Genomic DNA, 17139 nt, shown 5'->3' on the forward strand with positions numbered 1-17139 from the left:
TCTGCTGTTTTGACCCCAATGATACGTAAAAAGGACACATAGGCCTCCAGCCAAACACCTTGCATTGAAGGTTTTCAGTTACACCAAACTTGGAAGCATTGAATAAAGGAACCACATCAAGAAAAAAAATATTTTCCTATGGCCAGCTGCTAACGAATTCCGCGCTTTGCCGTGTCCTTTTCCTATATTCTGTCCAACTGTCTTGAATATATATACACAATCAGCATAAAGCATGCGTATGCGCTGCTGGTAGAGTCCTTTAGACTGTTTCTGCTAAAATTATAAAACGTAAATTAATGAACTTCATTGCAAGCTATCCTCGAGACACGGGTGGGTACGCTTGCGCGAATGTAACGTTCGATGTCCTCCCGCTCGAGACTCCACCTTTTAACTGCTAGAGGGGACAGAAAGGTTGTTTCCATGATATTTCACGTAGTCCGCTGACTTGATTTTATATTGATAAATAGAATATTTTGGGCTTTTACGTGCCAGAACCACGATCTCATTTATCAAGAGGCAGGCCCTAATGGGTAAGTGCGGATCAATTTTGACCGCCCGCCGTTTTTTAACGTACACGTAAACTTAAGTGCAAGAGCGTTCTTACATTTCAACCCCGATCTGAATGCGACCTCCATAGGCGGGACCAAACCTGCGACCTCAGACCGTCGGCCATGAGGCAACCGCGGCAAGCATTGGGAGATCTCTGCAGACTACAGTATGACCTGAAGATTACATTTGCAAACGTTTGTCGACCTTCAGGAGTCTCCTCACAACTGACGCTGCTCTTGGTTTTTGTTACTTCGCAGTGTCTTACATAACTGTTCTAATGCGAAACTTTATCCTCCAAGTGCAACTTCTTTTAAGTGCCGGGGGCGGGGGGGGGGGGATATATCTGGCAGTTTTGGTACGCCGATCCCTGTGATGGTGCCGACAAAAAGTTATGTGCCACAGCGGCGACTGGGTACATGCACTGGGTATGTGTCGCTTTGTGTGTGCCTTAGGAACTTTGCTTTCTACGTTGCCATTACATTTTCCCGAGTTACTATAAATATAAACGCTTGAGCATGTGCCCTCTACGTAAGCATTCGTGACATAACATTTACATCACATGCAGCCGTTCTCTACAAATCGTGAACGTTTCGCATTCCGCAGACGTTAACTACGGGCGAGTCTGCCAAATTTCTTTGGAAGGCACAAAGAACGACACCCTTTACTACTGATACAATACTTTACAAACTTTCGTAAAGTAAAAAAAAATGAGTCAAGATACAAACGGAGTGCTTTATTCTGCAGTCACTTACTGTCATCAACTAAGGCATATCTGCGTCCGCTCCCAGAACAGTCGCGCTTGCAGGGAGTATGATAGTTCATGGAAGAGCAGACACCACTCCCATGTTTCTTTTTCCCTGTAGCTCTTATGATATCTTCGACTGGTCGCCTCCATCCCCTGAAGCAGAGTCAGGCAGATGTGGCGTTCCCCGTGCTCAGAGGTAGACGACAAGCGCACAAGCCGAACGTGCAACTCGCTCTCGGAAGAGGAAATGGCAGATGAGAAACCACGTGACTACTACCAATGTCCGATGTTTCGTCTGTCCAAAGCTCCCGGCGCTGACGGGAAAACCGGCAGACTCGCTGGCGGGACGAGAGTTCGTCGAGACGCCAGTATGCAGTGGCCTAGGTTGCCTAGGTTACGGTGGGCCCTTGCCAACAGCAGCGACGCGGCGCTGCGATGACGTTTCAATCTCGACGACTGCTCCGACGACAGGGCTCGAAGCACCTCAGAGCGCTCGAAGATGGAGGAGAGAAATCGAGAAGAACCAGCCGAACGCAGGGCGCGCACCCTCTTTCAACCAGCCGAAGACAATGCCGCTCGCGAGAGCGCGCTCAGAAACGGCCAGCCGAAGATGCCATTAGACGTGTTCGACTTGACTGTCGGTTACGTGCTACTTCCATGCTTCATCAGTCGTCATCAGTGCTCCAGGCCAACTAAACATACGGTGCCCATTCATAGCAGCGTTTAAGAGAGCTGCCGTCCTTTACACCGAAGAAACAAATCACTGCGCAGCGGGCCGAAAGTTCGATGTTTCTGAACGGGTGGTGCGAAAGTGGCGACTGCAGCGAAGCAAAATTTTCACTTGTGACGGCAAACGAAGAATTTCCCACGGGCCAAAGTCGGGATGCTTGGTCAAACTTGCGGCGTACGTCGCTGAAATGTGTGGTCGGTCTCGGCCAGTGAAGTGCGACACGGTCATGAAACAAGCCCGCCCGGATCTTCGCCTTTTAAGGACCTCCGCCGTGAGTACGAGTGGCTGGTGGCAGAAGACCGCGAACTTACGCCAACCGGACCTGTCAAAAGAGCCTGCCGGACGGCTGCGTGTAGTTGGGTGCATTCAGCGTGGGCTGCTGTTCCACAAGATGTCGTGGTGCAGTCGTTTGCCAAGTATTATTTCGCTGGACGACGACACACTGTGGGACCGTAACAGCGATGACGATGGCAGAACTAGTGAAGACAATGGCACAAGTGAAGACGAGTAGTCCAGTGACCATGACAGCTACCAATAACTTTTCGTTATCGAATGCGCCCTCGGGTATGCTTTTTTTTTTCCTGTAACTCCGGATATTGGGGGGGGGGGGGGGGGAAGGTCGCCTTACATGCGAGTTGACTTACAATCATGCAAATACGGTATGTTGAACATTTGCTGCCGTCTTGCATTGCACCAAGTGAGGTATGGTGAAAAGGTGCCAGCTGGCATTAACTTGAAAACCTTGGGGGCAAAAGTTCCCATGTAACGTGCAGTCTATCATTCGCCACGTAGCCGTCCTGTTCAAGATCTTCCAAGAGAAACGAAGAATCAGGAAAGTACACTGGTCGGTTACTTGACGTGCCAGGTCGATCAAAATTTTCCAGATTATAGTAAACTTTATTCACAAGCTGACGCTGTAGACCTGTCGATTCATTCCTGAGACTCAGCCGTACGGCTTTACAGAAAGGCCATGGCAGGAATTCGTCCATTACTCCCTTGTGGAGCTGAATGGCAGTGTACAGCTGCACCGAGTCGCCGCTTTTTTGAAAATGAACAGCTGGCGACAAGCAGTAGCCGGAGAGGTATATCCGGTCTGCACAGTAAGTATTACCGCCTAGTGCCAGTGCTGATCTTTTCCGTGACTTGACTCCATTGGCGAAAAATGTATACCGCTTTAAACTTTTAGTGCCGAATGCAAGAAGTTTCAATTGTTGCTCTGTTGCTTCCCTATCGCACTGTTTCACGGCAGCCACGCGAGCATCGTTTGCGGTCATATGTTCACTGATTCTCTTAGTGGCTAGTTCAAGTTCTTTTCCAAAAGTTTCATTCAGTCGGTCTACGCTGCAGGTAATACCCTGAAGGATGTCTCTATCCGATGATAACTGCTCTCTCAATTGTGCATGATGATTGTTCATGACACGCTCATTCTTCTGCAACATTTCTGACGTCTTCTGGGTTTCCCCTTTCACGGTTCTGTTCAGTGATAGGTTTAAAGCTCTCATTTCTTCCACAAGTGGGCTTCTGTTGAAGGGCATGTGAGCTTCTGCGACCAAATTATTATCGTCCCCTTGAATGGCGGACCCGTCACCTGCAGTTTGAGGAGCAGCGTCTTGGCTTGTGGCACTCTCTGGCGGCTGTGACAACATTTCCTTCAACGTGTTTATACAGTGGTGCAGCTCGCTGGTTCTATCATTTTGAGCTCTACTTTCACAAGACAAACTGTCAAGCCTCTCCTTCATTTCGCCCACCCTCTCTTCGATGGTTGCCTTCAGAGCCAACAAAGTTGTTTGCTGCTCTTTGTACCTCGTCGTCTCCAGTCCGGTGCTGCTAAAAGCAACGTAGTCCCTGCAGTTGCTTTGCAGATGTGCCCGCACATTGCGACAACGGACAACTGCTGCACAGCGAGGACAACTGGTGGAATGGTGGTCGCAATCCTGGTGAAAGTGCCTGCAGATCTCCGAAGCAGCCATCACACTCTCGCAGCCGTATTCTTTATTCCAGCAGTGAACCTGCAAGAATAAAATCGCACTATAAGAAAACTTCACGCGATTTGCCAGTTAAGCACTGTGCCCCCATTTTCAGGCACAAAACACTCAAATGGTTTCAAATATTTTTTGTCGAAAATCAATTAGGGGGACGGAGGAGGGAACGCGTGAAGTACGATACAGTGTTTCGGTAAATGCGTTTAGAATTTCTTAGATATGTGATTTTTTTTTTTTACAGTTTGAGTCAAATCCACCTAAACAGCGCGAGTCCTGTCGCTACACTTCTTGTCTTCTTTTCAAATTTAAACACTGGATTTGATATGGTTATTGTCCGAAAACAACTTTTAAGAAATAGGGTCATTGTGATTTCGGTAGAAAAGCCATCAGAACATTGGAATTTAAAGACACTGCTAAACTTCATGAACAATGGGGACAACAAATACTGCTAGAGCACAGGTTCGTCTTTCCGAAAGCATAAGCAGCCTTCTTTATATTGTCTTAAAGGATCTTTTTCTTGAGCACAAGTGAGGGCAGTAACGAAACAAGAAACACAGTACTGCATCAGCAGTACTTGGCTTTCTTTATTTGAAATACGATCTGCGCACATGATTCGCTTGTGTTGTTTGACCTATTTCATTGTGGTGCTTTTACAAGGAGCTGCCTAGTTTTTGTCAATACACCAGTGCGTGACATAGTTTCGGTTTCTGGATTTAGTGCAATTAAAAAAAATAATCATCACACGGTCGGTTCCCATGTCAATTAATTTCGGACGTTGCTCCACACAAGCACGTACCGAATACCCCGGTGTATAATTCACACCTTTGTATAAGACGCACACGCTTCCTGCCTTTTGCGACTTTAGCTCGGCCGGCATTACCAAACGTGATTACTTACCGCGAAATGTCGTCCTCGCCCATCCTTTCAGGGCGCTAAATTTCCATGAACAAAATTTTTGCGAGCTGCAAGTTTTGGCTGAAGATATTTTTAACCAAAGTGCACATTGCGCGCAGGTAACACATTTACTGCGCTTCACTTGAAAGTCACCGAAGGTCTCATCCTCCGACATAATGTGAAAATGTTCAGCCACTTCGGCCGGTAGCATCGCTGGGTTAACGCCGCAGCTTACGCAGCGTTGTAAGCATGTTGAAGATACGCCGCTGACGTTGCTTCTGCAGGGCAGCATGCTCTGGCTGAATACATAAACATCTATAGCAACGTGTCACACCTGAAACGCATATAAAACAAAATGGCGACCGGGAGCTGAAAGCACTGTGACTACTTTTGGACTTTTTAACGGGCAAGTTTTGGGTGCCACAAGGTAGTAAAAAATTGCTATGCCTTTTTCTTATTTATTGTTAGTCCTGCAGGTTTAACGGCTTTGTTAAAACACAAATACAATATAGCCTAGTAGGTGTGACTTCCTATCAGAGAGGCCCCTATATCATGGAGGCCAGAATAACCGCTATGCCCACACGGCGAGCCCTCGGAGCTGGCAAGTGGCGCCATGGTCGCTCCACCGTTAAAACAAGATTCAATTTCTTCCAGAATCGTTCCCCACACGGATTCTTGTACTCGTCAAAAAATATGGGTACAATATTCACGCTAGTATATGCTTGGTTTTATGCCTATATAAAACGCGCCCAAGATCAAATTTCCCGGGCAGCACTGGTACGTATATGTCAGCCTCTGGCTTGGGAGTGCAGCTCCGGTGAGGAGAAGAGCAAATGGCATTCGGTTTGAAATTTGAGCTCTTTCCGTGTCACGCAGCGATGTAATACTCAGCAGACACGATCTTTAGTGCGCATTGTGCGCAATGCGCTTGTCAGCTCAAAATGGCCAGACCTGTTGAGGGGCCCTTTAAGTTTAGCACGTAGAAATCGGGAGACAAGTAATGACGTGGTATATATTGAATAGCAAGTCATATCCATTGCAAGCAGTATAAATACCTCGGCGTACACATACATGAAAAAAAAAACTGACTGAAAGGCCCGCCACGATTATCGCATCTATACATAAAGGGGAGGCGGAATGAAGCAATACTAAACATAAAGAACTTTGAGGCTACGATATATATATATATATATATATATATATATATATATATATATATATATATATATATATATATATATATATATATATATGGTGTCTACCAAGTTAACATTTCCAAATTCCCCGAGTTTCCAGGTTTTCACTGAGCACCTTTGCAAAATTCGCTGAATGAGCCAGAACATTGTTTTATGTCAAGACAGGCTGACACCACGTTGCCCGATGCTGTCACTCTCTAGAAGCATGTTGAAACAAAAAAATTACTCAATCCAGTTTGAATAGTAAGGAGTAACATCTATTTTATTTAAAAAGAAAACAGAAGGAAAGTGTTAGTAAAATGCACAGCGAAAAAAATGGTAAAGCCCAATACAAATTGAGTCGAACGTTTTCAAATGCGAATGAAAAGGAGATGCATACATAAGTAAATATTTTAAATATGAGCTATTTCTATCAAGTGATAGCAAGCTCATCGGTATGAGGCCTGAACTTTGTCACAACTAAGATTCTCTATCAGCAGCTGGGAAGTCAACCTCAACTGTCCTGACATGCTCTCAGCCCACACACATCTCAGTGTTGGGTTTCACTGCTTTAAAGAGTTTGTTTGGATGAGGATGTTTGGACCTGCATCTCGGCGTCAGCCAGCACTTTGTTTTTTGAGCTCGAGCTCCTTCAAGGAGGCGGCGGCATGCTTCCTTTCCCGTTAATTCCTCAGTGCGTCGATCGCTTCTGTTCTCATCCTCCTTCTGCCACTCGTTCACCCTATGGATCATTTGAAGCATCCGATGACCAGTTGTATAGTCAACGCCCGATTTATCGGACTCCCTAAGAGTCGCAAAAACACCCGAAAAATCGGGCAGTTCGAACAAAAATTAGTGCATGCCTTTAACTGCCCTTGAGTGCTAAAATTTCCACAGGCACGTCCGAAAAAGCTCTTAAGGCCTGCCAGTACATTTATTAGGCATATCGGTACTCGTCCTGTGACAGGAGACGGGGGTGCACGCGTGTATAATTAAGGAATACATACTGTGCAACATGACAATTAACCCGCCGTGGTTGCTCAGTGGCTATGGTGTTAGGCTGCTGAGCACGAGGTCGCGGGATCGAATCCCGGCCACGGCGGCCGCATTTCGATGGGGGCGAAATGCGAAAACACCCGTGTGCTTAGATTTAGGTGCACGTTAAAGAACCCCAGGTGGTCAAAATTTCCGGAGTCCTCCACTACGGCGTGCCTCATAATCAGAAAGTGGTTTTGGCACATAAAACCCCATATATTATTATTATTAACGTGACAATTGCCCCTTCCCACGCTTGTTATGCTTCACCGCGTAACACTGCTGTACAGAAGCGAAGATAACTTTCGGAGATTGGCATTACGCAACGCACTGTGCTCTGCAAGCTTCGAAGCCAATCGCGAGAATTACAAAGGCGGAGTCGGTGCCATTACTGACAGCGGCGAATTCCTTCAATGAAAAACACGGCACCGCACGACAAGAAGCTTAATAGCGAACGTAGAAGCAGCTAGGCCTAACGTTGCCGCGGTGGTGGCTACGGCTGCCAGCGGATCTGCGTGCGAGAGAGCCGGTAGAGTGTACTAGATTTGTAGAGTGGGTCCAACGAGCGCTCCGCGCAAAGGCATTTTTTATTGAAAATCCAGATGGCGCCACCATCGCCTTCTTCTGGACGCCACGCCCCCGCGCGCGGCGGAGGCACAGACGCACGGCCGCGGTCGAGCGCAGCGTTGCAATTGCGTTCGAGGATCACCGTGCCTGGATTAGCCGGAGCCACGCAGTCAGATGGATCGCGTTTGCAGTTTGCCTTCCTTTTTAAACCTTATGTGCGTGTTTCACTGTGCCATGAGATAACTAAATGCAGAGCTAATATTCAGAAGAAATGGGGATCATGGGCAGTAATGGGATGAGGTACAGGAATAAATGAACTGTGTGGCATAATTAGGGGTTAAATAAATATTGGTAAACCTTTATTTTCTTGCTTTCTCAAGGCGATATATTGAATGCTAACAAAATTTCCCCGATGCACTAATAACGGCAGCAATTTGACATTTAGGGAGCATGTGGGTGACATTATTCATTACGTGGAGCACATTTTATTGCAATTGTGTGTTTTGAAGAATAGCCGTTTTCTTCCCTACTTTTATGCGCCATACGCCTGAGATGTAGTTGGTTTTCCAGATCCCCTGGGTGAATAAAGCAAAACATTGTTTATATTTGCTGGATTAGAAAGCATGTAATCGGTTGTCTATGTCTTCGAGCTTGCGCAGGTTTCCGTTATCACATGCCTCCAATCTGAATGACGGTTCAATTGAGAGCGGGAGCGTTCTCTTTCATGACCGCCCTTCATCTGTTGCATATGAGGCCGTTCTCTTTCGCATAGGCAGCTCAGGTGTAGGCTGCTCGTAGAGATACTCCGGAAAATACGGCAAAAGATTGTGGGTACCGCATCAGACCGAAGAGCAGGCTTTCCACGCTGTGTAGATACTTTCTGGCCTTCGATGATAAGCACATAATGCTTCAGTATGTACTTTGCATCAAAGTGCAGCTCACAAATGTAGTCGGCGACTTCCAAAGGGCCGATCGGTGCGGTGAAGATTGAGCTCCCGCAAGTGTCGCCTTTCTTCATCATCAAGGACCCCGAAGAGCGAGAGCTTGGCCTGACCTTTCAATCTACTGTATACGGTTATGCAACCCACTACATAACAGTAGTTCTTTTGCCAAGGTGTCCTCATCCGCTCAGTCTTCGAACACTCTGCCAAGTCGCCGAGTTACGAGACAAACTATGTGTAGTCGGATACAACTTTAGAAAAAAGGGGAGGCGCCGCCCAGATGACCGAAGCGCGACGTTCGATGACCTCCGCGACTAAAATAATCACGCTCAAAAAATCGTGCTTCTGAATCGCGCAATTCTCGGTATAAATAAATACTTTTGTATGTTGATGACTGGTTTAGTAGAGCTCTCATGTGCTACCAGCACATGCCGGATCGCGACAGAAAAATAACCCCGTGCCATTCACAATGCTGCCCGTCGTCTGCTCTTTAGCTTCATTACAAGTGACAAAAGTAGAAAGAGCAGCTCTGCATGGCTTTTGCGCTTGTTTACATGTACACGGCACATTTACTACTCCTGTTCCGAGCTTCAAATAAATCAGTTGCTATTGAACAAGTACTTATATAAAACAATGCATTTATCGCAACCATTACAAACTCAAGATGCTCGGTGTCAGCGAAAGCACAGTGTTCAAGGTGAGGAGGGAGGTCAAAGCTTCGCATATTTCGGGTGGCAAACTGTCGACGCCCTCGCGAATGCGCCCGCGAAATGCGGAGAAAACAAGATGCCGCACGAAGTATGACACGTTGTGCGCGCCGAGGTCGTGTGCACGATTTCTTTCGCCGCAACGAGATACCGACGGTCGAGAAGATCACTAACAAGTTCGCGAAGCGTATATGGTGTTATATTTGTGCCCTGGGCTTTACCTGTCGGAAGGCCAGTGCTATGGTGTGTCGACCGTGGAGGCAGCATTCATCCCCGCATGGTGCCTGCTTCGGGCACACGACTACGTGCACGGCTCGGGTTTCCTCGCGGCTGCACGGCGTCCACGACGGAAGCAGCCACCGGATCACGGACTGCTATTCTGCCCCTCCCTGTACCGGCAGCAATGCAACCCCCCCCCTCCTTTGTCCGACGGTGCCCGCACCACGAACGACTCTCGCTGTGCTTGGTACGGTTTCCAAAGGAAGGCTGTGTTTCGACCCCGTGCCTTGCAGTTGGTTCCTTTTGTCCTATGCGGGCCATAAAACTTCCCCGGCGCACCATTCCGACCGACCGCCAGATCGACCCGACGCCGCAGCGCGGTTCGAGGAAGCGCCGGCCACCGAAAGCGGCGTTAGGACCACGGAGGCTGCCCGGACCCTCTCTCTCTTGACAGTGTTTCGTCCTTAGGGACTGTCTGGGGAATCTGGGGACTGAGGGGTGTTATTTAAGCAGCTTGAAGCTGCTCTTTTGGTCTCTCTCCTGATAACGACGACAACATGTAAACCTTGTATAAAGAATTCTTCGCGGAGAAAGCGCTCACCGTCTCTGACTCTGTGTGAACTGGGGTCCAGAACTTCTGCTGGCCACACATACCTCGGCACACGCAACAATGGATCTCCCATCACTAAAGCGGTGCACTGTGCGTCAAGCACAGCAGCACAGCAGCCAAGCATTCTCCCGTGACCTCTCAAATAAATAAGCAGTTCATTTGGTGACATATTCCTTTTATTGGAAGCCTAATTCTGAAAAAGCAACGTCCTGCACAGATTGTGCTCAGTATAAGTATAGGCATGGAAACGTGCTGAAATGCTGGAAAATCTGAATTCAAATACAGTTATTAACCCTGAATAACTATGTGGGGCCCAACATGCTCATTCGGGCAGCCACTGCCCAGCTTCACAAGAAAAAGCAGTAGTCAACGTGAAATTGACAGCCACTCTTTGCAGCCTGCACGCCAAAGCACATTGTGCTTTGCGTGCAGTTGTGCTGCCCCTACTGTTTTTTCCAGCCCGTTGAGAAGAATAATGTCAATGTCAGAAGGCCCAAAATACTCTATTGGGCAGCCACCTACGAGCATGATGGGCCTTGTGATGAAATAACAGTCATCGGGGCACGCTTGAAAGGCACCTTTAGCATCGGCACTTCAAAGCGCAGCCATGTCATAGCCATTGTAGGTGAAACAGCACTAGTCAATGCGAAATTGCCTGGCGCTTTTAGCAGTTTGCATGCAAAAGCACATTCATGCGGTCGCATTCTTTATTTTGGTTATATGGCTCAGGCAAGTAATACGGAGAAGAGAACAATTATCAAACATCATTAGCTTAGTGAAGCCCAAAATACTCATTCGGGTAACTATTAATAGCAGTAGTCGAGGCCACCATTGAAAGGCACCATTAGCAGTCTGCACGTCAAAGCGCAGTCAAGCCGTCGCCACTTTTCGTGAAACGGCAACAATCAACATGAAAATGACAGCCACTGTTGGCAGCTTGCATGCAAACACACATTCATGTGGTGGCATTGTTTATTTTGGTTATCTGGCCCAGGCAAGTACTGCGAATAAGAGAATAATTATCAAACATCATTAGCTTAGTGAGGCCGAGAAAACTCATTTGAGTAGCTATTAATAGCAGTAGTCGAGGGCACGCTTGAAAGGCACTGTTTGCAGTCTGCACATCAAATCACAGTCATGCCGCAGCCATTGTTGTATTTGTTTGTCTGACCGGGCAAGTAACACCAATGTAAGCACAATTATTCACCCTGAATAGCTATGCTAGCATTGTTTGTGCTAAAAAATGCTGAGTGCAGTTGAATGTGTTTTATTGAGGCAATTATTTAATTCACAAGATATCGCATAGCGATCGACGGCCAGGTTCAGACAATGACATTTGTGAAGTAATGAATGGTAAAAGTTGCAAAAGCTCTCAGTGCCCTGCTTTGCTGGGCTCCATTCACTGAAAAATGGCTTTGCAACGAAGAAAGCGTCAGACAGGAAATGAGACCCCACTGCACAATGTCATTCGTGTTGAAAATTTTTACCATCATATGTGATGGGCAGCAAAACCGTCTGTTCACTAAGACTGAATGCGTGAAAAATGCAACAGCATAGCAAGGCGTTGTTTCGCAATATGCAGCCTTTCATGTGCACTTCTGGCGAGCTGCCACATGCACTGATGCATAAACATGAACAGAGGTAAGAGGCAAAGTTACTGTGCAACCCACATGACGCTTTTAAGAAAATGTATCTTTAAACCTTTCTGTTTTCATAGGCGATCAAAACTTGTTTTGAGCAAGTCGGTTAGTCACATTGAAGCAACAACACATGAAGCAAGGACAGAAAACACAGCGAGTAGGCAGATTGAGAAGACGAGGTAGACCAGTGAGAAAGGTTTTAATGAGGTGGAATAGGCCAGCCCTGCAGTGTACAGGTGTTAGTGCTTTGAATGAGATTGGTTAATGAAAATGTGTAAAGACTTTGAATTAGTAAAGGCAAGGTGCAGAAGACCAGGACTCAAGACGAACACAAACGACAGGACCGGCACCTCCTGTCTTGTCGACTGTGTTCTTCTTGAGGCCTGGTCTTCTGTGCCTTGCCTTTACTAATTCAAGCATAATCAAGAGTTTTACTCGAGTAAAGACTTTGCTGAAAGAAAACTAGAAAAAACAAATGCTAATATAAAATAAAAGGACAGAAATAAAAGTAAACGCGAACACGCATGGAAGTAAGCACGTATTCACACAAAAATGCGAAAACTAAGAAAAACTCAAATATAAAGAAATGCGGGAAATAAAAGAAATTGACAAACGCAAGAAAACACACACATTTACAAACACACGCGGGTAGAGGTATTAGAGGAGCGGGTTCACAAGCTGCTGTGCCTACCTTCTCGTATGTTTTTTTTTTAACCGCTCCCTTAACACTGTCTAGGGAATTTCATAAGAATCGAAAAGCAGCGCAAAGCTATGTTGTGGGAAACCATATCGAGCGCTGACAACACAACTTATGCGTGAAAGTGCCACAGCATGCATTTTACAGCTTGCACACGCGGTGAGCACTGGTGGAAAGCAATCGATCAACGGTGCTACACAACGCTTGAACACCGCCATTAGACGCTCGGCTCTCTCACTGCTGACAATGATCGTTCACGCTAAGTTAACGGTGACAAATCATTGTGCTGGAGGCTTTTTTATGCAAATATTTTCTGTTGAGGCGCTCATAGGTTTGTTTCATGCACGCACACTTTTCTTATTTCTCCTGAGAATGGTTTTCCTCCATCACTTCACCCCGCCCGACGAGAAATGCAGCGACACAGTACACGAACCCACCAGCCGCTGACAGTAGGCACCAAACTTTGGCAAACTTTTCTCGGCATAACTTCACTCCGGAGCAAAATAAAAATGACATGGAACAAACAGGCAGGATGTGTGTTTGCAGCGGTCACCGTGGGATCCTGTTTTCAGGCAAAGCATAGCGCAGCGTCAGCGATGCTCGCTGAAATGTTTCTTCGCCTGATTACGGCTTAGGATAAACGCACACGGCACAAATGCCGCATCGTAAGCTCGCATTAATATTTCCAGCATGATAGACAATCACAAACAGTTCGGGAGTTCACTGTGACGAGGCGCTGACGCGCACAGCTGACGCGACTTGGCCCAGTTCGAAGCCCGGGCGGCCATCTTCTCAGACGGCGGGGTCACTGGCCGTCCGGTGCATGACGTCAGAGCAGAGTGCGCGCCCATTGGTAGATGCTCGTGTGCATCTGCCTCGGAGGTGTAAACGCCCCCTTTTTTCTAAAGTTGTATCCGACTATAGTGCCGGTTTGAGGCGGCGACTAATCAAAATGGCGGCGTAGGTGGCTTTGATTAATGCCATTTCAGACCTGCAGTCAGGGCAATACACATTGACTATAATGAGTATGTGGTGGTGCCGCAAAGCTGTGCGAATTATCAGGCACATCCGAAAAATGGGGCATCTGGAAAATCAATCGTTAACTACTCTGGCAATACCTTGTGCCGATGACACGGCGTCAGTGACGATTCGTTGTGATTCTTCTGTTACTGGAGCCAGCATCAACACTATTTTCGTTCCCTTTCAATAAAGTTACAGCTAACATTCCCTGATAGAAGCACAAGTTCCCAGAGTTTTCCCAGACTGTTCAAGTTCCCTGAAAATTCCTGGTTTACCCGGTTGGTAGACACCCCGTATATAAGATGGTGCGCGGAATCTGAAAAAGAGTAATGGTGCCAGCGCTAATATTTGCAAATGTCATTCTGTACATAGAATAGGATATGTCGGGGTTGGAAGTTAGCGAAAAACTGCTCGGCCAGTTGTATTCAGGAGACCACGGTAAGCCCAAAAATGAGGCAGTGCAGTGTGATATGGGTTGAGGCTCTACTGCAGAGCATAGTTTGGAGAAAGACTCAGAAACACGATTGAAAATAAATGGGTGGGTAAAGTGCACAAGTATCTGTACCTGAAAGGCGTGGACACGGAATGGAGGAAGAGGTCAAGAGAGATGGCCCACAAGTACAGGGTAAATGAAAGCGTGAACAGACAACCAGGAGTCGTCATGAGGGAAACCTGCACAGCACATTGGATGAAAAGGATGGAGATTTACAAAAATAACAAGACAGAAATTAGAAAAATCTGTACTGTAACACGAAGGGGAGTGCCCTGCTATTAGAGGATCGAGCTGGTTACCTAAGGTCAAAACATACCGGAGCAAATATTTGCAACATATAAGCATATGTCTGCTGCAGCAAAAGTCTGGAGACAACTCAGCACATCCTAACGGAATGCAAAGGTATTCACCCAGTGAAACCCGTAGGTAATGTACACGATCCAGAACAACTTGTATGTAAAGTGAATGGAAGCATCAACCACTCAGGAGCAGAAATAAGCAAGAGACAGGTGGTGGTAAACAAGCAGTTATAGGGAAGAGATGGCATATGCAGACGTTACAGGCATATGCAGCAGCACAAGGTCGATATAGAAGTTTTGAGGAAGAGAAAAAAATTTTAAGATGTATACAGGAGTGCTAGAATGAAAGCATGCATAGCATACCTGATTAACTCAAGCAGGCTGGGTGACTATTTTTCACCACCCCTTTTCAAAGAGGGTGCCAATAAATTATCATAACGATGGCATCAAACCCATTTCCACTGGCAATGACAGCATAGTAAAGGTAGATCTACTGCACCTTGGTTATAACAGTGGCCTTGTGGTATGTTTGGAATTTCTTTACGGGCACATAAATGTATACCGGACAACAATGTAAATTTACAACGTAAATTCGAAGCATCCATGTGCTTGCTTGATGCCGCGACAGGATCTAGCTTCCACGTAGCTTGAACAGTGTGTGGACGTGGCTGATGTTTTCGCACAAACTGCCAAGTGAGCGCTCTCAAAAGTGGCCACCGTAGAGTTTCATATAACTATAGCTAGAGAAAAATCTGGCGCTGCGATCACTCAACCATCATGGGAATGATGGGAAGTCCAAGGTACGGATTGGTACTCTGTTGACTGGCAAACTAGTCTACAGGTCTTTTTTGGCAGCTTTGGTTTCGCTCCAAGCACAATTGCTGTAAACCACAGTGGGACAGTGCAATGCAAAGCTCTCTGCCTTTGTTCTGCGGCTCAAAGTGGCGATAGCACGGTGTGCCAGCGGCTGAGACGATGTTTGTGTAGCGGTGTGGTGTTGAAGCCCTGAAGAGAAAGCGACGGCATCGTGAATGTTGAAAGAACTTGTTTTGACCTTTTTTTACCTTGGTTTCTTAAATGTGTTAGGTTGGCGCTGTAGCATTACATGCTTTATGAAACGTCAGATGGGCAAAAAACTGATGCATGACATACACAGTTGTACTCATAGTGGCTCGACAATCAAATTTCATCGAGGGCTTCATTGCACATTGCTCGTTTATGTGCTCATTGAAATATGTGTTTCAGGACATTTGAGAACAGAAACTTGGTGGTTGCTGCTTCCTGGCTGTAGTCTGCCGTCACAAAATGAGCAAGCATAAAGCCACGCCACAACAGCTGCTGGCGCACGCTTCAGAAACGGTACGTCAATATAACATATAATGAAGCATGCTTGCAGGAGGTCACAAGTGTCCTAGCTAGCATTGCAGCAGATGTGCTTAAAAGTGCTTGAATACAGTTAGCAATCTTGACAGCCGACACAACCTTTCAGAAGAGCGAGAGAGTTTGTAAGTGCCTGTCATCTGCAAGAAAAGTCTCGCGATCGCAGCGAACAGGCGTTGTAGCAGACGACCCGGGTAGCATTCCTTTCAAAGGCGCAACACTTTCTCCCATTACAAAAATTTTATTTCCACAAATAATTCCTGAGTATTTTATATAAGTACATGCACAGTTGTTATTACTGTTGTAAAAATAATAAAGTATTCTTTGGCGCTAAATCGGGAACAGAATTGCCGAAGAATGCATACCCTGGTGTGCCCTGGTTGTAAACCGTGCTTAAATCTCAGTCACACAAAGTTTATGTAATCTGTTGTAGATTATATAACATGCCGAAGAAATAAAATTTGATTTTACACGATAATCTCTGAGTATAGCTTCATTTACTGCACCGCAAGCAAACACCACTAGTCTAAAGATTGAAGTCAAACCGAAGCCTGTACTTCCCATCATTCTCATGTAGGTTGAGGCAAAGCTCAGAACCCCCACAGACACTAGCGACACATTTCCCTCGAGGGTATTTATTTAGAAACTCTATGGTGACCACTCCCGATCGGATCGACAAACAAACTGCCGAGCTATGCCACTCTGACGTGAAAGAGGCTAAATTTAGCTCCGATCTGCACACTCAGCCCATGCATGACATATACCCTATTTCATAAGTAACTAACATCCACATTATAGGAATATTATGAGGTGTGCGAACGGCGGCACCTCGTCGTGATGAGGGCGCATCAACAACTTGCGTGTGTTTAGTAAGTAAGTTTGTTCCTAGTCCCTTTTAACACAGGGCAGGCGTTTTAAGCGCCACAGGAAAAATAGTCTTTTGCCGTCTCTCACAGTTCACTCTGGTTTTTTTTTGCTCGTGCACTGTAGAGTTTCACCACAATTTCGCAGAACTATCTATGAGCACTCCCCCCTTTCATTCACCAGTTTTGCAGACAGCGCCGCACCAAGACGAGCCAAGAAAAGTTTGGTGTCGCCAATGGAGTGGCATGGCAGCACGTGTGTGGCGTCTCATAGCTTGCAACCAACGCTTTGCCTACCACCGCGTGGGTGGATCTGGCTGGGCTCCACTCTGCACACTTCGCAGCCATCGTCTGTGCATCGGTGTTCAAGAGGTGGCGTGCCAGTGCACGCTGTTTCCAAAGGGGGTGTGTTAGGCCTTAATCCAGCCGGTCTGCTTTCGGTTTGTCTACAGAGCCATTCCCACCGCAGCAATAGGCTCTTCGTTGACTGGATCCGATCGATTTGTGCCTCATCTATTTGACCGGATAGGCCCAATAGTTCAGTCAAACTTGGCGGTGTTCGGGGTTTATCATGCAGGCGTGGGCAGACCTGC

The 17139-nt window shown here is 46.6% G+C and overlaps 1 protein-coding gene across 2 annotated transcripts in view; it reads right to left on the reverse strand.

Moving 5' to 3' along the window:
• LOC142563837 (uncharacterized) overlaps positions 1-17139 on the reverse strand; it is a 57107-nt gene that overhangs the window by 34885 nt on the left and 5083 nt on the right. The window contains exon 2 of one of the 2 annotated variants that reach the window (XM_075674491.1): positions 1262-4033. The exons of the other annotated variant lie outside the window; for it this stretch is intronic. Within the exon in view, the coding sequence (XP_075530606.1) occupies positions 2753-4033 (1281 nt within the window). The 3' untranslated portion in view covers positions 1262-2752. Of the gene's footprint in view, positions 1-1261; positions 4034-17139 lie in introns of those variants that run through there. 2 annotated transcript variants of the gene reach the window in all.

This window comes from Dermacentor variabilis, chromosome 11 (assembly GCF_050947875.1).
Source record: "Dermacentor variabilis isolate Ectoservices chromosome 11, ASM5094787v1, whole genome shotgun sequence".
In the NCBI taxonomy this organism is placed as follows: Eukaryota; Metazoa; Arthropoda; class Arachnida; order Ixodida; family Ixodidae; genus Dermacentor; species Dermacentor variabilis.